At 42.4% G+C, this 23,811-nt stretch overlaps 1 protein-coding gene across 1 annotated transcript; it reads left to right on the top strand.

The window, feature by feature from the left end:
• Positions 1–6,723: 6,723 nt before the first annotated feature.
• Positions 6,724–15,893, top strand: PRSS48 (serine protease 48). Its single transcript, XM_005902372.2, is given in 8 exon segments — positions 6,724–7,318; positions 8,254–8,295; positions 8,474–8,636; positions 10,496–10,761; positions 11,538–11,707; positions 14,252–14,515; positions 14,518–14,566; positions 14,569–15,893. Coding segments are annotated over 8 exon segments (1,221 nt in total). The 5' UTR covers positions 6,724–7,275; the 3' UTR covers positions 14,793–15,893.
• The last annotated feature ends 7,918 nt before the right edge of the window (positions 15,894–23,811 follow it).

The following is a 23,811-nucleotide window of genomic DNA, read 5'->3' on the forward strand; positions in this document are numbered from 1 at the left end:
GGAAATGGCAGTGTTCTTGCCTGAAGAATCCCAGGGATGGCGGACCCTGGTGGGCTGCTGTCTATGGGGTCGCAAAGAGTCGAACACAACTGAAGCGACTTAGCAGCAGCAGTAGCAACAGCAGTGTCTGTGAATCAGGGAGACTTAACTAGGTAGTTCCTGCTAACGGTGTTTCAAGAGGCTGCTTGCTGCAAACTGCAGTCATCTTCAAGTTCAACTATTGACAGGAAGAACCTGCTTCGGTGTCACACTCAGAGGCCTCTCTTCGGGGAGAGAGGGCAGTTGGCTTCACACACAGTGAGTGATCCAAGATAAAGTGACAGAAAACACCCCAAATGGAAGCTGCAGTCTTTCTATAACCAGAAAGACATCTCACTTCTGCTGTAGTCTATTCTTTAGAAGTGACTCGACAAGGTGTAAGTATCAGGAGGCAAGAATCACTGCAGACACAATGGCCATCTTCTCCAAATGCAATAGGGAAGGGTCTGGAGGTGAAAACTGACTGTTTTCAGCAGTCAAACATTAAGCAGAGGCCTGGGGCGGGGCTAAATTGAAGTTTGGGCAGAGGGTATTTCTGAGTCTCCTGTTCATCCCACTGAGAGCACTGCACGGTTGTGTGCAGAGAAGGGTCTAAGAACAAGTCTCACTAAGAACTGTATGGCTGCTTGCATCCCATCCTTTTCTTGATATATGAAGAGCTGCTAAGAACACAAGATTTTATGCTGGCCAGCAGTGAATCAATTTATCAATTTCATAAGATACTGATTAAAATGATTCAGGATATTCCATATTACTAGACAAATAATAGTGAAAAACAATTAGGAGTTTCAGGAAGATGGTAAAATGAACAGCAGCAAAGTGAAACATTTCTTGCTCAAATTTCATTCAATACCAATAAAATCACTTTGAAAATGACAATTTTCATTAATAACTGCAAAGATAAGATAGTTACATAAAAATTAACTATAAGATAGTTACATAAAAATTTTTAAATTACATAAAAATTAATTTAAAAAGTTAAATCTGGGCCATCAAAAATCCTTCCATAAATGAAGAAAATAGTTAAGAACATTGAAAAAAATTAATTTCCCAAATGCAAAAATTATGCAAAATATAAGCAGGATTCAAAGACCAATTATAATCTATACTCAACACTGTGCATGTTTATAAGATGTCAGGATTTATTTTTTAGACAGCACTACAGAACTGCAAGCAAGGCATAACTGACACTGGAAAAATGCTTCAGCAAAAGATGAACTTATTAAATATATGAGATACTAAATAAGTAAGAAATGACAAAAGAATATGAGTGAAGAGGATGGATCTAAAGATCCACCCTAGGCTGCAAAAGGAGAGAGACTCTTAGTCTGATGAAGATAAACTTTGTATTTATTTAGAAAAACATGTTCTATTAAAGCCAAGAAATCAAGTAAAGAGATAAAAACATGTTTTAAAATCATAAAATAGTTGTAAGTTACTTTAGAAGTTGTTTGATACAACTCTCAGGTCAAAGTGTTAAGTTTGCTTGTTTCACACACCAGATGTCTGACATGATACTTTTTAATACTGTAGCACTGGAAAACTAACTAACTGCTCAAGGACCTTTGGTGATGGGGGAATGGGAACTACACAGCACCGCCCTACCAACTGCTCACCAAAATCTTCAAAAACTGAAACTTAACAAGTAAAACATACACATAATGAATGAGACGAAAAGAGAGTTTTCTGTAGAAAGGATGCACAAAATATCAGTAAATACATGATTCTGTGTTTTAGGAATAAGCTAAACATGGAGATTTGGGTATAATCTCAAGGCAGCATACCAGGAATGAGACCATACCAGGGAAAGCTTAAGTGTTACCAACAGTATTTGGCACTGACTGCAGAAGAACATCATTAGGAAGAGGAAGGGTCTCCACATGGAATCGAAGAAAACAAAAGCCAGATGCCTTTGTGTTCATCAGACCCTGGGCTGTTAAAGGAGAGAGACTCTGAGTCTGATGAACATAAACTTTGTATTTATTTAGAAAAACAACCCAGTTCTTTTTAGAAGGGATATTTCATCCTCTTGAGTGAAATGCTTGTAGAGATTTGCCAGTTCCACTTGTTCTGATCTTTGAAGCCTCTTCGAACCATCACTCTTTTTTACTAATTTGGTTTCCCTACTCAACATCAAGAAGGTGTGCCCAGGTAGGGAAAAATGAAAATGCCAAATGAAAAACACGAATAGTCCTCATTGCAAATCAACATCCTGGTTTATGCACAAGTCTCTTAAATTTTAGTGAGTCAGTCTCTTGAATTTGATCTATTTTAGGTGCTCTGACAAGAATTTCAGAATCTAAAAAGCTGAGTCCAGAGTCTACGCTGAGATGACTTGAGCCAAGTCCTGCTGCCTGCCAAAGTGGTTTCTCTGGGTGTCATGACATCTTTATCTCACCTCCAACTATGGCAGGAACTTGTATTCACTTTATATCTTCTTTGTATCAATTACTATACTGGCCACTTTAACAATTATCTTATCTGGCCCTAACAACTCAAGAAGGCATTATTTATTCCACTTTTACAAATGAAAACACACACACACACAACACCTGAGGACCAAAGAGGTTAAGTAACTTGCTAAGTTCACACACTGAATATTTAACAGATTTATTCAGGACTGTCTGACTCAAAAGATTGGGCTCCTTCCACTATACCAAATTACCTCCATTCACTATTAGTAAGCTCTATTAAAGACCTGTGTACAACTCCAAAATCACACCTGCCCGTTGATTCTAGTTATTTGTACCTCTTGCTATATTCCATCAGAAATTGACTGCACACAGCTTTACTTCTTCTGAATAGGTGAGAACAACCTTGAGAAGAGAAAAACTGCTGTCATCATCTTCCTGATTTTCTAACAGTATCTATTATACTGTATTGAAAGAGAAAGTATCAAATCTTATTTTCTAAATAACAAAATGAAAGCAATAGACTAAGAAAGCTAGCTGTCAAAAGGGAAAGGAAAAATTCATTTATTATAAATTCAAGTGAATAAACAAAAAATATTTTACCTTAGTGATCAAAAGAACAGAAGCAACTCCTGCAAAGGGAGACTGATTAAAAGGCAGCAGGACCCAGGGCACGTAGGCGGGAGCTCAGAGCAGGACTGCCCCTGTGGAGAAAGTGAGTGCAGGCCAGCGAGGCAAAGGGCAGGAAGAGGAAGAGGGCTGTCTCTAGAAGCTCGTGCAGGCCTTGGCCCTGACATAAATGCCAAGCATATGCGCTAGCTCCAAGACATACTGGTTAGTGGAAACTAAGACCAAACTGGATCTTTCAATAGAGGGCATAGCTGTCTGTTGCTGCCAGGCCAGGGCCTGACACACTGGCTAGAGAAATCAATAATTCTTTAGAAGACTTTCATAAAGGGATTTATCCATTTTCCAGTATGAGAGACTGATCTGATAGAATTAGAAAAGAGACAATGGAATCCATCTACCTTTCCTGGAACCACAGATAAACAGCTAAAACCCCTGCAAATGTACTGCTGCCCCTGTTTTGTTCTCAGGGTGCGCAAGAGAAGACTGCAACCTTCAGTGGCATCCTTACTCTACAGCAGTGGTTCTCAACCAGGGGTGGTGACTCTGCACTCCACTTCTCCCCACCTGGTGACATTTCTGGTTGTCACAACTAGGGGTGGGTGGTACTCCTGACATCCAGCAGGTTAAAGCCAGAGATGCTGCTTAACATCCCCCGATTCACAGGACAGCCCCCCACAAGAAAGAATCAGCTGGCCTCAAACATCCACAGTGCCAAGGCTGAGAAATCCTGGTCTATAGGCACCGTTAATATCAAAGCCATCACCAAGAGGACCTGCTTGACAGAATCAAGACAGGACTTAAAACTGGGATATTATTTCAACAAAAACACTAATAAAAACAGTGGCTACTATTTATTGTTTTGTGCTTAAATAGTCTAAGTACTTGCCCTGTATCTCATTTAATTCCTACCCAAATCTTGTGGGGTATTAGTAATTCCCATTTTGCAGAGATGAAAAGGCAACTAGGCAACAAGCCACGTGGCAACTAATAAAGCTTTCACCAACACCACCATGTTGCCACTTCCCAAACCAACAGAGGTATTTGAAGATAACGTTAATGATAGCAGAATAACAGTCTGGGAACAGAGAATCTAGGACCCAAAGATAGGGCATGATGAGACAGACACAGAGCTGGAAGAGTTATCTCCAGGAAAATCTCTAGAATGGACATTAAACACTTGCTCTTTTGCTTCAACTCGTACTTTCTTTCTTAGAAGAAGCAAAGGAGCATTAAAATGGGAGACCCACCCAAAATGTTTCTTGATAGCTAAGTCAAAAATAAGAAAGTATTTGTAGAGGGATAACAGAGGCAATAGACAAAGACAAATAAAAACGAATAGATAAGCAATTCATAAGTCAACGTTACATCTGCAAAGAAACTTGGAGAGCATCAGCTGATTCTAGAGCCTTCATGGCACAACAGGAAAACACAGGCCTTAGGGGAAAGGTGACTTCTTTAAGGTCGTGCAGTCATCACCATGAAAATAACAGCACTGTAGGCTGAAGACCAGGGGAGATTTCTCCAATATGGTACAAGAGTTTAGCTTTTTGGTCACCCCATGAAGCTTTGTGGGATCTCAGTTCCCAGACCAGGGGTTGAACCTGAGACCATGGCAGTGAAAGTGCCGAGTCCTAACCAGTGGACCGCCAGGGAATTCCCAAGAGTTTAGCTTAGATTTAGAAAGGACTCATGGGTTCTCACTCTTGTAAGAATGGACATTTGCTTACATAACTCACTATTACTGTTACACCTATCAAAATTAACAATAACTCTTTCATACCACCTAATACCCAGTTAATGATCAAATTTCCTTGATAGTTATCAAAATGCTTTCTTAGAGCTGACGTGTTAAATCAGGATCCAAACCCCTCAAGCAATCACAAATGAAGACAACTAGATTTGCAAAACATCAATTAGGTTACAATATTCAGTCATGGCAGTAGGTAAACAAATAGAGGAAGGATTAATTTTTTTTGAAGTGTCCACTTCTAAAATCTGAAAAACGTGTTGCAAGAGGTAGACACCTTACTGTCCTGAGACACAGCACATGTGGCACTTCCCCACCACAACTGTCCCTGTGGCTGAGCTGGCCATATCCCTGCATGCTCCTCACGCACGAGGGCACAGACGCGAGGGCATCGTACTGCAAGGACACGTAGAGTCCAAAGCCATGAAACTACGGCCTGGTAGGAAAAGATCAACTGTTCAAATTCTTTGGAAAAAACTTGAGTAGTTTACAGTGGGACAGAATGAAAAGACATGGAGGGTGGCTGGGCCATCCTGCCGGCAGAGGACCAGGGTGAGCATTTGGAACAGCTGCCCTGAGCTCTCGAGACGTCATGGATTCAAAGCCCCCGGCCAGCTCTGGGCTCCAGCTCTGGGCTCCGTCTGCCCAAGCACAGCCCCAGAGGTCCTCTCACTCCGCTCTCCTCACGCTTCTCAGATACCTGCAGTGGTTTGCTGAGGCTGTCATAACAAAGTACCACAAAGGGGGCTTCAAGACCAGAAATGTGTTTTCTCAATTTTAGACGTGAGAAGTCTGAGATTAAGAGGTCAGCAGGCGGGGTTCCTTCAGAGCAACGAGAGGGACAGTCTGATCCAGGTTTCCTGGGCCTTATTCCCTCTCTGCGTCCATCTGCATTCAAATGTCCTCTTCTTATAAGGACACCATCATACTGGGTTAAGGCCTATCGTAATGATCTCATTTGGGGCTTCCCAGGTGCTTAGTGGTAAAGAATCCACCTGCCAACGCAGGAAATGCTGTTCGATCTCTGGGTCAGGAAGATCCCTTGGAGAAGGAAATGGCAACTCACTCCAGTATTCTTGCCTGGTGAATCCCATGGAGAGAGGAGCCTGGTGGGCTACAGTCCATGTGTTGGCAAAGAGTCAGACACGACTGAGTGACTCAGCACACATACACACAACCACACTTTAACCTCAATTACCTCTGTTAGAGACACTATCTAAAAATCTGATCACATTCTAAGGTATTTGGGGTTTGGACTGCAACTATACAACTATAGAGTGGGGAGATATATTTTGGCCCACACAATACCTTTAAAACAATTTCTCACTGTTTAAGCTAGTTTAAGTGAATCTATGTTGCTTATAACTGAATAACAATTACCAAAACAGCTACACTTTCTGGTGTTTTTAAAAATTATTATGGTGGTTTTTTTCAAAATTCATAAAAGTTTAAGATATAAGAGAGCAACAACATGCTTTAACACTACTAAATGCTGCCTCTGCAGACTTAGCACCTATAAACAATGGGGACAGGAAACACGAAAGGCGCAGAGAGAAATTCTGTGGCAGAGGCAGTACTGAAGCTTTCCATTTCCTAGCAACCAGGAGTGCTGGCCATTGACAGCTCAAAGGCAAGTCCGTCCCAAGGCTGCCACCAGAGACATCTTTCTCCCCAGGTAATGCCCCCTCCAGGAGGCCACCTGCACCCAGTCCTTTAGAAGTTCAAGGATCCAGCCTTCCCGTCTCATTTCAGGGCATATTTGAAGGGCCATCCGAGCTCCAGAGCAACCTGTGGGATTGGCTGAGGCCTCTGTTGCCAATGCATCACGATGCTTTTGCCCAATCCTGTTTCCATTCCCCCCCATCCCCACCAAGGTGTTGATTCTAAGACTCCTTCCCAATAAACTTCCTGCACACAAATCTCTGACTTACAGTCTGTTTCCCAGAAAATCTAACTTGCAATACATTCTATGACTAACACTGTAAAGGAAGATGGAAAAAAAAAAAAATTAGAAAATATTAGCTGGGTTTTGGGTTAATTTCCTCTTTTTCATTTCTTTTGTGAAGAATCCTGCTGATCCTCCATTTCCTTACTAGAGACAGGGCTCCACTCCTTTCCGAGCCCTCCAACCTGCCCTGGGCAGCAGCAACTGTGCCCACCACTCACCCCTCCCTGCCCCCAGAGGCAAAGGCCCCAGACACTTTGCCCTCCTGGACAGCAGGGGGCACCTCGAGCCCAGTGCCTCTCCTGGGTCCCACAGCTGCACTTCTCAAGTCTGGTCTCTTCAGCTCCTGGCCAGGGTGAGGACCCAGGAGGAGGCGGGTACAGCTGAGGATCCAACCAGGAGGAGAGGCCGGTCCTGCCCTCTTCTGAGGCTGCTCCCCAGCCTGCCTCACCCTGGGAGCCTGAGTCCAGAGAGCAGGAAGTGCTGACACTGAGGAGAGAAATATGGGTCCTGGGGGCTGTGCCTTCCTGCTGTCCCTTCTGCTGGGTGAGCCCCTGAGGTGGAGGTGGGAAGAGGCAGACGGTTTTTGGCTCAAGAAGTTACCATATAGACTACTAGGACACTGCACACATGAGATGTGACTTCTGAAGGGTGTGCCCTGAGAAAGTCTGAGGGGACCCTGTGTGCCAGGCTCCAAACAAATCAGGGCTCTTGGATATGGCAGTAAACACAAAGATCCCTGCCCTGGGGAGGGGGGCGGGGTTACAGTCAAAGCCTGTAGCAAATATGTAAATTATAAGGCAGGTTAGAAAGCAGTAAATACTGTGACCTGAAAGGGACCTCTAGAGTGTCCAGAGGCATTATATTTTAAACAGGGTGGATCAGGAAAGTTTCTGTAAGAAGAAGCTATTGGATCCAAGACTTGGACGAGATGAGTAATTTGGCTAAAAAAATCAAGGAAAATAGTAATTCAAGCAAATGGAACTGAAAGTACAAATGCCCGTCCTTGATTTCAGGAATTATATTGTTCACTTATTTTTCCAGCCCATAGTGATTTAAAGGCAGGATTGGCTGAGGGTAGCAAAAAGATAATAGGTAGCAGAAAAGAAAGAGACACAGATACTGCAAAATGCTAGTACAGTTGAAGAAAACACGACAAAAATAAACAGTGTATACACCTTAAAAACATCTGAAGGCATGAATGCATTTACAACCTCACATACTTGATATTCCTGAAGGAGACGGTGAATCATTAAGTAAAAGTTGAATTATGTTCCATATATGCTGCTAAAAAGTCACGTAAGTATGTAATTAGCAAGATTTCTAATAGGTAGATATAAAAATTTGGCCTATAACATGAATCTGAGAGATTGAAGTCACAGAAAGCCTTTCTATTCAGAAAACCTGGATATATAATAGGTGGTGTTGTATATTATATATGTGTGTTGTTATATATTAATGATGCAGTGTATTTGTTTTAGGGTCTTTCATATCCTCTTTCCAAAAGAAAACCCTCCAGTCAGGTGAGTGGTTTCCACTTGGGTCCAAGACTGCTGGGTTTGGAACTGGAATAGGACAGAGAATGGAGGCTAGGGAGGACTCAGGTCCTGGAGATGGATGGGAGTTTGGAGATGATGAGAAGACGGGGATCAGAAGGACAGGACAAGCGGACTTTCACGTTTCTCTCTCCTCTTCCTCTAGTGTGTGGACGACCTGTATACTCAGGCCGTGTTGTGGGTGGCAAGGATGCTGCCGCCACGCGCTGGCCTTGGCAGGTCAGCCTGCAGCTCTCCAACTCCCACGTCTGCGGGGGCTCCCTCCTCAGCGACAGGTGGATAGTCACAGCAGCACACTGCTTACAAATGTGAGTTCCCGCTGGTGATTAGACACACAGAGGTAGGTTCTCGATAAATAACTGAACAAATGAACCAACAGACAAAGGCAAGTTCCAAGACAAGCAGGCAGAAGGAAACCTAGGTCATCCTGGACTCAGGACAGGGCACAGAGGTAAAAACAAAACAAAAAAAGAATGATGTAAGTGGTCACTATATTAGAAATTTTTCTTACTTATCACCAAATCACCTCCTACACACCAGTCAGGAGCTCTGTCTTAGGCTGTTTCGGGTCACAAACACAATCTGTGAGAGAAGCAAGGTACCATGTGGTGAGCAGCCGTGAAGAAAGATGTCTCCAGCCAACGGCTGATGAAGACGTGACAGCCCCTCTCTGAGTCGAGACTAGAGACGACACTGCACACCAGCGTCAGTATAGCCTGCTCAGAAGGAACCAGACTCCTGACGAACAGACACTGTGAAAGGTTTGCTGTTTGCAGCCTCTAAGCTTTATGGTAATTTGTTGTGTCACAATAGATGACATATATAAAGAACGAAACAACCAAACCTTTCAATAACAAAAAGTTCAAATAAAGTAATAACTTAAAAATGCTGAGAGAATCCAGCTTAGAAGTCTACCCATATCTACAAACTATCCAACAAGTGTGGGATAGAAATAAGACATTCTCAGACACACAAAGCACGAACATTTTGAGCAGCAGCTGTCATGAACAATTCCTCAGGAAGCCATAGTGAATATGCTTCACCAAAGTGAAGGAGGGAAAACAGGAAAACATAGAATCAAAAAAAACAAAAACAGAAACAGAATACAACACAGAAGAGAATCCTCAAGAAAATCAGAAAAAAAAGTACCAAGATTGGAGTTATAGGGCAGAGGTCTTAAAAAAAAGTATAGTATCAATAGAATGCCGAACAGTATCAACATACTGAGAGACTTTCAATTTTGGCAGACAGTTGGGGAAAACTGATGAGGTAGTGACAGGTGCACAGAAAACTAAAAAAGCAAGTAAGTGAGACCGTATATTAGCTCCAGAAGAAGCAAAAAGTTTTACAAGAAATATAATTACAGTACCAAACATGGCCAGGAGGTGAATGTTTTCATAGTCACAAAACATACCTATTCAATACTAATCTGACAAAAAGTTATCATAGATTAGGAGGATGATGAAAGGAAGTGGGTGAAGTGGCTGTAATTGTTGGTTCAATCCTCACCATGTACATAAGAATACAATGTTCTAAAATTGAAAAAACAATTAATGGCAATATATAGGGTTTCTTAAAAATATAGGGAAAATGCTAGAAGAAAGAGCTACCAGTTGAAAGTGATTGCCTTTGGATAGCAAGAATTGAGGGCAGCAGGGCAGAGGATGTCTGTCATTCATTTATTTTGTAAATCTTATGAAACTACTTGACATTTTAAATTACATGAACACACAGACACACACATATATAAACTTGGTGATTTTATTTTGCTTTAAATTCTTATGCAGAAATAAAGGTCTAGTGCTCAGAAATCAAAACTGAAAATAAAACAATAACTACTAAGCATATTTGTGATGGCTGAAACAATGGAGAACAGCAGAGGTGACTAAGAGAACAAGGGAAAAACTAAGACAAAAGTCTGGCCATTAGAATAAAAAAGCATACCACAGAAACAGTAGACAACAAAAGAAAGAGTGGCAGGGAGGTGGGGTAGGAGAAGAGGAGACATACAAAACCTAGGCCAAGCTGGAAGCAGTCTGGTTAATTCCAAGTCTGTTACCCTCCTTTCTTCCCCGAAGACTCAACCACACAAAGGCAGCTTGCTGTGACCCAGCTGTAAGCAGAGAAGCACAGCCCACTTTTATTCTCCTCTTTCTCTTCCCCTCAGGACACGGATTCCTTTCTTGTACACTGTGCAGCTGGGGTCAGTTGATAGGGACAACCTCGATGAAGGAGTGATACTTCGTGTGAGCCGAATTGTCATCCATCCCACATACAGTAATGTCAGTGGAGACATTGCCCTGTTGAGGCTGTTCTCTAGAGTCACCTACAGTTCTTCCATCCTGCCCATTTGCTTGTCCAATGTCAAAAAGAAGCGGTTGATAATTCCAGACTCTTGCTGGGTGACTGGATGGGGAAAACTGAAAGAAGAAGGTGAGAATGCACACAACAAGGGGGTGTTTTATACATCACCTTCTTGTACCCACTTCAGGGTATTCATATTCTGGGCATTTCAATACTGTAGCAAAGATTTTCTACAAAACCAGATCAACCGACACTCTCCAGAAGTTTTCAAATAAAATATCTGCCTATTTATATGACTACTGCTACTGCTGCTAAGTCGCTTCAGTCGTGTCCGACTCTGTGCGACCCCAGAGACGGCAGCCCACCAGGCTCCCCCGTCCCTGGGATTCGCCAGGCAAGAACACTGGAGTGGGTTGCCATTTCCTTCTCCAATGCATGAAAGGGAAAAGTGAAAGTGAAGTCGCTCAGTCGTGTCCGACTCTTAGCGACCCCATGGACTACAGCCCACCAGGCTCCTCTATCCATGGGATTTTCCAGGCAAGAGTACTGGAGTGGGGTGCCATTGCCTTCTAGTGCTTATTTAATCTGTTTTCAAAGTGTTGTGTCAACTCTTTGAATACTTTAGAATATTCACATTTTTACTTAATCAAAATATATCAGAATTTCTCTTTATCTAGAACATTAAGAATACCCCAGATGGGCGATCAAAAAATCACAAACAGAATTTTTAATTATCCATTGTTTTAGATTAACTATGCCACAAAACTGTTCCATTAGCCAACAGGATTAGAAAGTGACTGTATTCTGCTTTTGGATTACCATTCCGAGATGTCTGCATATCATGACTGAATGTTGTCCCTACTGTTCCAGGTTACTTTTCCTTTCATTCCTATTTATCTCTACAGATGCTGATTACCCTACCATACTCCAGGAAGCAGAAGTACCCATCATTAAACACCAGAAATGTGAAAACATCTACAACCCACTGGGCTCCTTCTTGCCACAAATACAGCCAGTCATCATGGAAACCATGATTTGTGCCGGTGATGTTAAGAAAGGGAAGGATACCTGCCAGGTTAGGGTTTGCTCTTGAAATTTTTAATTTTAACATGACATCTTAATTTGGTTCCAGGTTTGCCCATCTGTAAACAACAGTGAATTGGGAATCAGAAGACAAGCGTTCTTACAAAAATTCTTCTTTGCATCTGGATAAATCACTTAAACTTTATCTATTAATCTCTTCAACTATTGATCTAGAGTAATGATAACCACTGGTGTTTGGGTTTTCAGAGTCTCATGTTTTCATAAATATATTAAGAGGTTAACATAGAAATGCCAACTTTTAAATTTTTTCAAGGAAGAAACATTTCATTGTACACTTAAAATGTGTCATTCCATTGTCTCCTGATCATAACTATCTGATGAAAAATCGGCAATTATTTGTGTCTCCCTCCATTGGGTGTAATGTACTGTTCTCTGGCTTCATTCAATATATTTTCATTCATATTGATTGTTATAAGTTTGAATCATATGCTAGGTGTGGTTTTCTTTGTCTTTATCCTTTTTGGGATTCACTGAGTTGTTATTTTAATCCATTCTTTTCAGTTCAGTTCAGTTACTCAGTCGTGTCCGACTCTTTGCAACCCCATGGACTGCAGCACACCAGGCCTCCCTGTCCATCACCAACTCCTGGAGTCCACCCAAATCCATTGAGTCAGTGATGCCATCCAACCATCTCATCCTCTGTCATCCCCTTCTCCCCTTCTCCTCCTGCCTTCAATCTTTCCCAGCATCAGGGTCTTTTCAAATGAGTCAGCTCTTTGCATCAGGTGGCCAAAATATTGGAGTTTCTGCTTCAACATCGGTCCTTCCAATGAACACCCAGGACTGATCTCCTTTAGGATGAACTGGTTGGATCTCCTTACAGTCCAAGGGACTCTCAAGAATCTTCTCCAACACCACAGTTCAAAAACATCAACTCAGCTTTCTTTATAGTCCAACTCTCACACCCACACATGACTACTGGAAAAACCATAGCCTTGACTAGATGGGCCTTTGTTGGCAAAGTAATGTCTCTGCTTTTTAATATGCTGTCTAATCTATTCTTTTACCTTTCATCAAAATTTGGGAAATTTTCATTCATGATTTCTTCAACTATTTTTCTGCCTCATTTCCTTCTTTTCTTCTTCTAGTTAAAACTGGAAGTTTATGTTATACCTTTTGATATTTTCACACAAGTCCCTAATACTCTTTGTCTAATTTTTACCCTTTTCTGTTTTTCAAATTTGATACTTTAAATTAACCTATATTCCAAATCATTGCTTCTTCCTTCCGCCATCTACATTTTCTGCTAGGTTCATCTAGTGAGATTTTTATTTCAGATATTTTTATTTTTCAGTTCTAAAACCACCACTTGGGTTTTACTTCCTCTCTTTTACACACATGCGCACATTCTTCTACATCTCTGCCAAAATTTCCTAACTATATATTCATTATTTAAAAAAGCAATCAATGTACAGTGACACAACTCCACACCCACTAGGATGACTATAATCAAGATAGATAATAATAAGGGTTGGCAAAGAATTGGAATCTTCATATACCTAGTTAAAATGTAAAATGGTACAGTCATTCTAGAAAACCTCAAAAGGTTAAGTATAGACTTATACACACACACACACACAAAAGTATAGACTTACCATATAATTTAGAAATTCCACTACAAAGTAAACACCCAAGAAAAATGAAAACATACATTGATATAAAAATTTGTACATTATATTCACTGCACCAATATTTATAGTAGCTAAAAAGTAAAAAGTAAAATGTCCATCAACTGATGACTAGATAAACAAAAACGTGGTATGTCAATATAATTAATATTATTCAGTCATAAAAAAGGGATGGAGTACATGCACACACTATGAACCCTGAAAAGAGTATGCTAAGTGAATGAAGAGAGACATAAAAAGTCCTATTTTATGTGGTTTCTTTTATACAAAGTGTTCATAATATGCAAATCCACGGAGAAAGAAAGTAGATAATTGTTGGCCTAGGGCTGGAAGGAATGGGAGGAAAAGGTGACTGCTAAAGTGTATAAGGTTTCCTCAGGGGGTGTGACACAAAAGGGTTGTGGTGATGGTCAAACAACACTGTGAATATACAAATTGAACATAATAGTATGTGATTTACATTTTAATAAAGCTGTTACCAAGAAAACAGAAGACTAAGAGACTATGAACTACTACCACCACCTTTTTATATAAGGGAAAATTACTTTAACACTAAAAATGGCAATAAGGACCTAAAAATAGAAAAATAAGGAGAGTTCCCTCAGTGAATTTAACTTTAGTGAAAAATTCAAAATCTTTCTTTCTTTTTAATCACAGGTAAGTATTTTGAAACCATTCATATATTTAGCTAAGGTTTCTGCCAATTTCAGATTCCATGATTCTAAGTTTCTGGTGTCTCCCTCAAGTGGTAGGAGGTCCGGCTGCCTTCCAAGTTCTATAGCTCCATGGGCTTCACTGCTCCGTGGTAGGGAACCTCCACCCCTGATGACCACTCTCCTCTTCATGGCCCTTCTTCACTGTGCTCATGATCTTTATCTCTTCTGCAGGGTGATTCTGGAGGGCCTCTGGCATGTCATATTGATGGTATATGGATCCTGATAGGATTGTCAAGCTGGGGAAGAGGATGCGGTATTTCTTTCCCTGGAATCTACACCAATGTGACCTACTACCAAAAATGGATTATGTCCGTTATCTCAAGAGCTGAGGTCTTGGGTGCCAATAATCTGAACTTATCTGACTTCTTATTCTCTATTGTACTGCTTTCTCTGGCTCTACTGGGACCCTCCTGTGTGTTTGGATCTAACATTTTACGAGGAGAGTAGGAAGTGTAGCTGACGCTGCTGACCAAGGACATGGCTAGGAAGGAAGGTGTGGAGAATAAGCACTCGGGGCAGGGAACTTACACAGTCATTGGGAACTCTGGATGACTTTATTAAAATAATTAGAAATGATTTTGAGGTCCTTGATTCTGGAAGTAGGTTTTACTGGCTGGAATGCCTACAGCTGAGAAAAAAGAATGCCATTTTGTGTATGGCATTCTTGTCCTTGACAATGCAACTTACAAGGCAGGAAGGATGCCTTCTATGAAGAAGTATGTGGACACAAATGAATTAGTCCACAGAAGCCAGTAAGAAAAAAAAAGGCAAATAGTAAGGTCCTCAAGAAAGTACATTAAGGTTTTACTTGGTGCCCATGGGTCACATTATGAGTTTCTTACCTGGTCTATATTTCTCTTCTTCCTCTACTATCTTATACTTCCCCTCTGTAGCAAGGTATCAAATAAGAAATCCACGCATGTGTTTCAGTTCTGAATATTTCTGAAATTTTTAGTTTTTGAAATACTTACATGTCTACCACCAAAAATGGACTAATGCAATTAGCTCAAGAGCTGAGGTTTGGGTTTCAAGAATCAAGACCTAACTGCTAACTGGGTTACGTCTATAATAAAGTACTTTAAATATTTATAAGGAAAACATTATTTCTCTTGCTAACTAGCATGCTTCTTTTTACCTTTTTAAGTTTATGGCTGTGCTGGGTCTTTGTTGCTGTCTCTAGTTGCAGTGCAGGGCTTCTCACTGCGGTGGCGTCTCTTGTTGCAGAGCACAGGTCTAAGCGCGCAGGCTCAGTAGTGATGACACGTCGGCTTAGCTGCCCCATGGTATATGGAATTTTCCAGGATCGGAGATGGAACCCGTTGCCCACTGCATTGGAAGGCAACTTCTCAACCACTGGGCCACCAGCAAAGTCTGCATGCTATTTTTTGTTCGATAATCACAACACCTAGATTATTTCCTTTTCTGCTTAGGCTTCGAGGAGCTCAGAGCTACATTTTATACTTGATTTCAGTCATTATCTTTCTCCTGTACTACCTAGTATCTACTCTTTCTACTATCTACTCATACTCTTTTTATTTCAATCATCTTTCATTTCTCATTGAATGAATACGAGTTTTGTTGACTTTATGGTAAGTCAACTTTCAAAAACAATATTTTTGGATAAATACATTTAATAGGATGTGAAGAAAGCTGAGCGCCGAAGAACTGATTCTTTTGAACTGTGGTGTTAGAGAAGACTCTTGAGAGTCCCTTGGACTGCAAGGAGATCCAACCAGTCCATTCTGAAGGAGATCAGCCCTGGGATTTCTTTGGAAGGAATGATGCTAAAGCTGAAACTCCAGTACTTTGGCCACCTCATGCGAAGAGTTGACTCATTGGCAAAGACTCTGATGCTGGGAGGGATTGGGGGCAGGAGGAGGAGAAGGGGGACGACAGAGGATGAGATGGCTGGATGGCATCACTGACTCGATGGACGTGAGTCTGAGTGAACTCCGGGAGTTAGTGATGGACAGGGAGGCCTGGTGTGCTGTGATTCATGGGGTCGCAGAGAGTCGGACATGACTGAGTGACTGAACTGAACTGAGAGGGATTTGGGTTTCCTGGCAATCCAATGGTTACGATTCTGCACTTCAACTGCAGGGGTGCAGGCTTGATCCCTTGTTGGAGAAACTTAAGGTTCTGCATGTCATACAGCCAAAAAATAATAATTTTTTTAAAAAGAAAGTGAGCTAGGTTTGAAAAGTTAAAACTCTTGCTAACCCACAACCTCGCCTCTCCTCTAGACCTCTACTTTAGCCTCCCAACTACCCTTCCCATGTCCTTTCTTCACTCATACCTATCAGTTCAGTTCAGTCATTGAGTCATGTCTGACTCATTGTGACCCAATGGACTGCAGCACACCAGGCCTCCCTGTCCAGCACGAACTCCCGGAGTTCACTCAAACTCATGTTCATTGAGATAGTGATGCCATCCAACCATCTCATCCTCTGTCGTCCCCTTCTCCTCCTGCCTTCAATCTTGCCCAACATCAGGGTCTTTTCAAATGAGTCAGCTCTTCGCATCAAGTATTGGAGTTTCAGCTTCAACATCAGGCATTCCAATGAACATTCAGGACTGATTTCCTTTAGGATGAAGTGGTTGGATCTCCTTGCAGTCCAAGGGACTCTCAAGAGTCTTCTCCAACACCACAGTTCAAAAGCATCATTTCTTTGGCACTCAGCTTTCTTTATAGTCCAACTCTCACATCCATACATGACTACTGGAAATACCATAGCTTTGATGAGATGGACCTTTGTTGGCAAAGTAATGTCTCTGCTTTTTAAAATACTGTCTAGGTTGGTCATAACTTTACTTCTAAGGAGTAAGCTGCAATCACCATCTGCAGTGATTTTGGAGCCCGCCAGTATAAAGTCTGTCACTGTTTCCCCATCTACCTGCCATGAAGTGATGGGAACAGATGCCATGATCTTCGTTTTTTGAATGTTGGGTTTTAAGCCAACTTTTTCACTCTCTTCTTTCACTTTCATCAAGAAGCCATTTAGTTCTTCCTCACTTTCTGCCATAAGGGTGGTGTCATCTGCATATCTGAGGTTATTGATATTTCTTCCATCAATCTTGATTCTAGCTTGTGCTTCATCCAGCCCAGCGTTTCTTATGATGCACTCTGCATATAAGTTAAATAACCACGGTAACAATATACAACCTTGATGTACTCCTTTTCCTATTTGGAACCAGTCTGTTGTTCCATGTCCAGTTCTAACTGTTGCTTCCTGACCTGCATACAGGTTTCCGAAGAGGCAGGTCAGGTGGTCTGGTATTCCCATCTCTTTCAGAATTTTCCACAGTTTGTTATGATACACACAGTCAAAGGCTTTGGCATAGTCAATGAAGCAGAAATAGATGTTTTTCTGGAACTCTCTTGCTTTTTCAATGATCCAGCAAATGTTAGCAATTTGATTTCTGGTTCCTCTGCTTTTTCTAAAACCAGCTTGAACATCTGAAAGTTCACAGTTCACGTATTGTTGAAGCCTGGCTTGGAGAATTTTGAGCATTACTTTGCTAGTGTGTGAGATGAGTGCAATCGTGTGGTAGTTTGAGCATTCTCTGGCATTGCCTTTCTTTGGGATTGGAATGAAAACCGAACTTTTTCAGTCCTGTGGCCACTGCTAAGTTTTCCAAATTTGCTGGCATATTGAGTGTAGCACTTTCACAGAATCATCTTTTAGGATTTGAAATAGCTCAACTGGAATTCCATCACCTCCACTAGCTTTGTTCATAGTGATACTTCCTAAGGCCCACTTGACTTCACATTCCAGGATGTCTGGCTCTGGGTAAGTGATCATACCATTGTAATCATCTGGGTCATGAAGATCTTATTTGTACAGTTCTTCTGTGTATTCTTGGCACCTCTTCTTCATATCTTCTGCTTCTGTTAGGTCCATACCATTTCTGTCCTTTATCGAGCCCATCTTTGCATGAAATGTCCCCTTGGTATCTCTAATTTTCTTGAAGAGATCTCTAGTCTTTCCCATTCTATTGCTTTCCTCTATTTCTTTGCATTGATCGCTGAGGAAGGCTTTTTTATCTCTCCTTGCTATTCTTTGGAACTCTGCATTCAAATGGGTATATCTTTCCTTTTTCCTTTTGCTTTTGGCTTCTCTTCTTTTCACAGCTATTTGTAAGGCCTCCCCAGACAGCCATTTTGCTTTTTTGCATTTCTTTTTCTTGGGGAAGGTCCTGATCCCTGTCTCCTGTACAATGTCATGAACCTCCATCCATAGTTCATCAGGCACTCTATCAGATCTAGTCCCTTAAATCTCTTTCTCACTTCCACTGTATAATCGTTAGGGATTTGATTTAGGTCACACCTGAATGGTCTAGCGGTTTTCCCTACTTTCTTCAATTTAAGTCTGAATTTGGCAATAAGGAGTTCATGATCTGAGCCACAGTCAGCTCCCAGTCTTGTTTTTGCTGACTGTATAGAGCTTCTCCATCTTTGGCTGCAAAGAATATAATCTATCTGATTTCAGTGTTGGCCATCTGGTGATGTCCATGTGTAGAATCTTCTCTTGTGTTGTTGGAAGAGGGTGTTTGCTATGACCAGTGCATTCTCTTGGCAGAACTCTATTAGCCTTTGCCCTGCTTCATTCTGTACTCCAAGGCCAAATTTTCCTGTTACTCCAGGTGCTTCTTGACTTCCTACTTTTGCATTCCAGTCCCCTATAATGAAAAGGACATTTTTGGGTGGTGTTAATTCTAGAAGGTCTTATAGGTCTTTGTTGAACTGTTCAACTTCAGCTTCTTCAGCATTACTGGTTGAAGCATAGACTTGGATTACCGTTATATTGAATGGTTTGCCTTGAAAATGAACAGAGATCATTCTGTCGTTTTTGAGATTGCATCCAAGTTCTGCATTTTGGACTCTTTTGTTGACTATGATGGCTACTCCATTTTCTTCTAAGGGATTCTTGCCCACAGTAGTAGATATAATGGTCATCTGAGTTAAATTCACCCATTCCAGTCCATTTTAGTTCTCTGATTCCTAGAATGTTGACGTTCACTCTTGCCATCTCCTGTTTGATCACTTCCAATTTGCTTTGATTCATGGACCTAACATTCCAGGTTCCTATGCAATATTGCTCTTTATAGCATCGGACCTTGCTTCTATCACCAGTCACATCCACAGCTGGGTGTTGTTTTTGCTTTGGCTCCGTCTGCATCCTTTCGGAATTATTTCTTCACTGATCTCCAGTAGCATATTGGGCACCTACCAACCTGGGGAGTTCCTCTTTCAGTGTTCTATCTTTTTGCCTTTTCATACTATTCATGGGGTTCTCAAGGCAGGAATACTGAAGTGGTTTGCCATTCCCTTCTCCAGTGGACCACATTTTGTCAGAACTCTCTACCATGAATGACCTGTCCATCCTGGGTGGCCCCACACAGCCCAACATGGTTCATGGTTTCATTGAGTTAGACAAGGCTGTGGTCCATGTGACTAGATTGATTAGTTTTCTGTGACTGTAGTTTGCAGTCTGTCTGCCCTCTGATAGAGAAGGATAAGAGGCTTATGGAAGCTTCCTAATGGGATAGACTGGCTGAGGGGGAAACTGGATCTTAACCTGTTGGGCAAGGCCCTGGTCAGTAAATCTTTAATCCAATTTTCTGTTGATGGGTGGAGCTGTGTTCCCTCCCTATTTACCTGGGCCAAACTATGGTGGAGGTAGTGAAGATAATGGTGACCTCCTACAAAAGATCCCATGCATGCACTGCTACAGTCCGTGCCCCCAACCCTGCAGCAGGCCACCACCGATCAATGCCTTCGCCAGAGGCTCCCAGACACTCACAGGCAAGTCTCCTGTGTGGTCACTGTTCCTTTCTCCTGGGTCCTGGTGCACAAGGTTCTGTGGTGCCCTCCAAGAGTGTATTTCCCAGTCTTATGTGAGTTCTGGCAGCTCTATGGTGGGGTTAATGGCGACCTCCTCCAAGAGGAGTTACGCCATACCCACACCCAAAGCCCGTCCCTGCAGCAGACCACTGCCGACCCGTGCCTCCGCAGGAGACGCTCACAGTTCTGTCTCAGTCTCTGTGGGGCCCCTGGGTCCTGGTGCACGCAAGGTTTGTTTGAGCCCTCTGAGCATCTCTGGTGGGAATAGGGTTTGATTCTGAACGTGAATTCGCCCCTCCTACTGTCTTGCTGGGGCTTCTCCTTTGCCCTTGGACATGGGTTATCTCCTCATAGCTGCTCCAGTGCCTACCGGTCTTACTGGGGTTTCTCTGACCTTGGACGTGGGGTATCTCCACACAGCTGCTGCTCCTGACCTTGGACGTGGGGTATCTCCTCACGGCTGCTGCTCCTGACCTTGGACGTGGGGTATCTCCTCACGGCTGCTGCTCCTGACCTTGGACGTGGGGTATCTCCTCACGGCTGCTGCTCCTGACCTTGGACGTGGGGTATCTCCTCACGGCTGCTGCTCCTGACCTTGGACGTTGGGTATCACCTCACGGCCACTGCTCCTGACCTTGGACATGGGGTATCTCCTCACAGCCGCTGCTCCTGACCTTGGACGTGGGGCATCTCCTCTCGGCCGCTGTTCCTGACCTTGGACGTGGGGTATCTCCTCTCGGCCGCTGGCTACTCCAACTCCGCATAGCCGCCACTCGCCGCTCATACCTATGCTCAACTGCATTTGTTCTCCCCAGATTTCAGACTAGTGTTTTAAAAGATGTGTAAAATGCTCTTCTCCTTTCCCTGGTTGTTGTTGTTATTGTTTAGTCATTAAATCATGTCTCACTCTGCAACCCCATGCACTATAGCCCACCAGGCTCCCCTGTATAGTATGTGATTTTCCAGGCAACAATACTGGAGTGTGTTAACATTTCCTTCTTCAGGGGATCTTGCCAACCGAGGGATCAAACCCATGCCTTCTGCATTGGCAGGAGGATTCTTTACCACTGAGGCATTACCACACATCAAAGGCATCCTACTGCTTAGAAAATAAGGACCCAAGTCCTTAACCGGACATAAAAGGCCCTGCTGGATCTGACCCCAGCCTGCGTTTTCAGCCTCATTCATCCTCACCTGGACTGCTCTCTGCACTCTCAACGTCCTCAAGTGCTTCAGAAGCCCCTTATAAACACTGGACTTTCACACCTGCCATTTCCACTCCTCTGCTGTCTTTGCCAAGTTAACTCTTTCTGTGCCTTCAGATCTCAATTCAGTCTTCATTTCCTCAAGGGAGCTGTTCCCAGCTCTCCTGATGAGAACAAATCCCCCCAGTATAGTCTCAAACTCCAGAGCTCTCCTTGATCAGACTCAACACAGGTGTAACTTAACATTCATTTGTATAATTGTCTAAATGTACATCTGTGTTATCAAAAAGTAGAGAGGTTCAGGAGAGTAGGAATTTTTGTTTTTTGTCAGTCACTATATTCAAGTCTCAAGAACTATCTGTTAGATGTCCACTGGCAGATGAATGGATAAGGAAATTGTGGTACATAGACACAGTGGACTATCACTCAGCTATAAAAAGGAATGCATTTGAGTCAGTTCTAATCAGGTGGATGAACCTGGAGCTTATTATACAGAGTGAAGTAAGTCAGAAAGAGAAAGAAAAATACTGTATATTAACGCACATATAGGGAATTTAGAAAGATGGTACTGATGATCCTACATGCAGGGCCGCAAAAGAGACACAGACATAAAGGACAGACTTTTGGACTCAGTGGGAGAGGCGAGGGTGGGATGATTTGAGAGAATAGCACTGAAACATATACATTACCATATGTAAAACAGATGACCAGTGCAAGTTCAGTGCATGAAGCAGGGCACCCAAAGCCAGTGCTCTGGGACAACCCAGAGGGATAGAATGGGGAGAGAGGTAGGAGGGGGTTTCAGGATCGGGGAGACACATGTATTGTTTAGTCCTTAAATAGTGTCCAACTCTTTGCAACCCCATGGACTGTAGCCCATCAGGCTCCTCTGTCCATGAAATCCTCCAGGCAAGAACACTGGAGTGGGTTGCCATTTCCCTCTCCAGGACTCAAGTATGAAAGTGAAAGTCGCTCAACCATGTCTGACTCTTTGTGACCCCATGGGTATAGTTCATGGAATTCTCTAAGCCAGAATACTGGAGTGGGTAGCCTTTCCCTTCTCCAGGGATCTTCCCAACCTAGGGATTGAACCCAGGTCATCCCACATTACCAGCTGAGCCACCAGGGAAGCCCAAGAATACTGGAGTGGGTAACCTATCCCTCCTGCAGCAGATCTTTCCAACCCAGGAATTGAACCGGGGTCTCCTACATTGCAGATGGATTCTTTACCAACTGAGCTATCAGGGAAATCTGGACACATGTATACCTGTGGCCAATTCATGTTGATGTATGGCAAAAAACATCACAATATTGTAAAGTAATTATCCTCCAAATTAAAATAAACTGAAAAAATAAAAATCTGACCTTAAAAAAAAATTCTCTAATCTACAGCTCTTATTCAGATTGTTCCTAGATACATGCTTTAAAAAAAAAGAAGAAGTATTTGTTGAATGAGGGAATGAATAAATGAATGATAAATAAATACACAATCTCTTTGTCTCACCAACTAAGAACTCGGGTTTTTTGTTTGCAGAGATAGCCCAAAACTTGGCACAATATCTTACACAAAGCAGGTTTTCAAATACTGGTTAAATAAAAGGAGGCAGGAAAGAATGTTTCAGCCCCGTTCTCTTTCTTACCTCTCTCCAGCTATAAGGCACAAAGGAGCAAAGAGTACACAAAACAGGGAGATTGAAATGTTTCTCAGAGACAAGCTAAGCAAGTTCTGGAATGATTCAGAGGACAAAGCAAAATGGTAGCTGAGAGAAAAGAACACGCAAGATAAAAGACTGGCTAGAAAGGAAAATGGAGAAAAGACAGATGAAAATCAAGAACAAATAGGAAGAGAAAACACATGCATGGGCCAGGACCACACAGCAGGGGGACATAAATAAGGTGAAGAAAGCCAAAACACTGCTTCCAGTCATTCCTCCAGACCCTCTGGAAGCAACCGCTCCACAGCATGGTGGTCTGACAAAATTGTTCTCATGAACCAAGAGTTGAAACACAGACCTTTTGGAGAGACCAGGCCATTCAAGTGGGAAGAAAGGGATATCCATAGAAGATCACATGACCTCATTGTCCTGATCACTACTGGTTGGACTTGCTAGGGATGAGCATCTGACTTTAGAGCTGCCTAGAGGTTAGTGGGACAGCGGACCTAGCATCTTAACCAACAGATGGACTAAATACTGGACAACCCAACAGAATCCTTCTTTTGGGAAGTCTGAACATGAGCCCGATAGTATGTCAGTGTGCAATCAACAGTATTAAGTGCCCACCACGGTCCAGGTACTGAGGATACCGCAGCGTCTATAATGCACCAAGCCTGCCTTGAAGGCGTTGACATTCCAGTGGGCAAGAGACATTAAGTAAACGCAAAATATAGTCCTCCCTCTGTCTTCACTTGGGGTTTGTTCCAGGACCTCCACAGATACCAAAATCTACAGATGCTCAAGTTCCTTACAGAAAACGTCACAGTAAGTCGACCCTCCATACCTGTGGTTTCACATCCATAGATTCAACCAACCCCATGGATGCAAAAACCCCAGCCTACAGAGGGCCAACTGTAAATGTTTATTATAATGTCAAGTACAAGAAAATCTGACAAAGGAAAATAACATAGAAGCAGCAGATAAAGTATGAGGGTGGGGATTCCACTTTAGGTAGGGTGGTCAGGC

The sequence above is a fragment of the Bos mutus genome, chromosome 17 (genome assembly GCF_027580195.1).
Source record: "Bos mutus isolate GX-2022 chromosome 17, NWIPB_WYAK_1.1, whole genome shotgun sequence".
NCBI lineage: Eukaryota > Metazoa > Chordata > Mammalia > Artiodactyla > Bovidae > Bos > Bos mutus.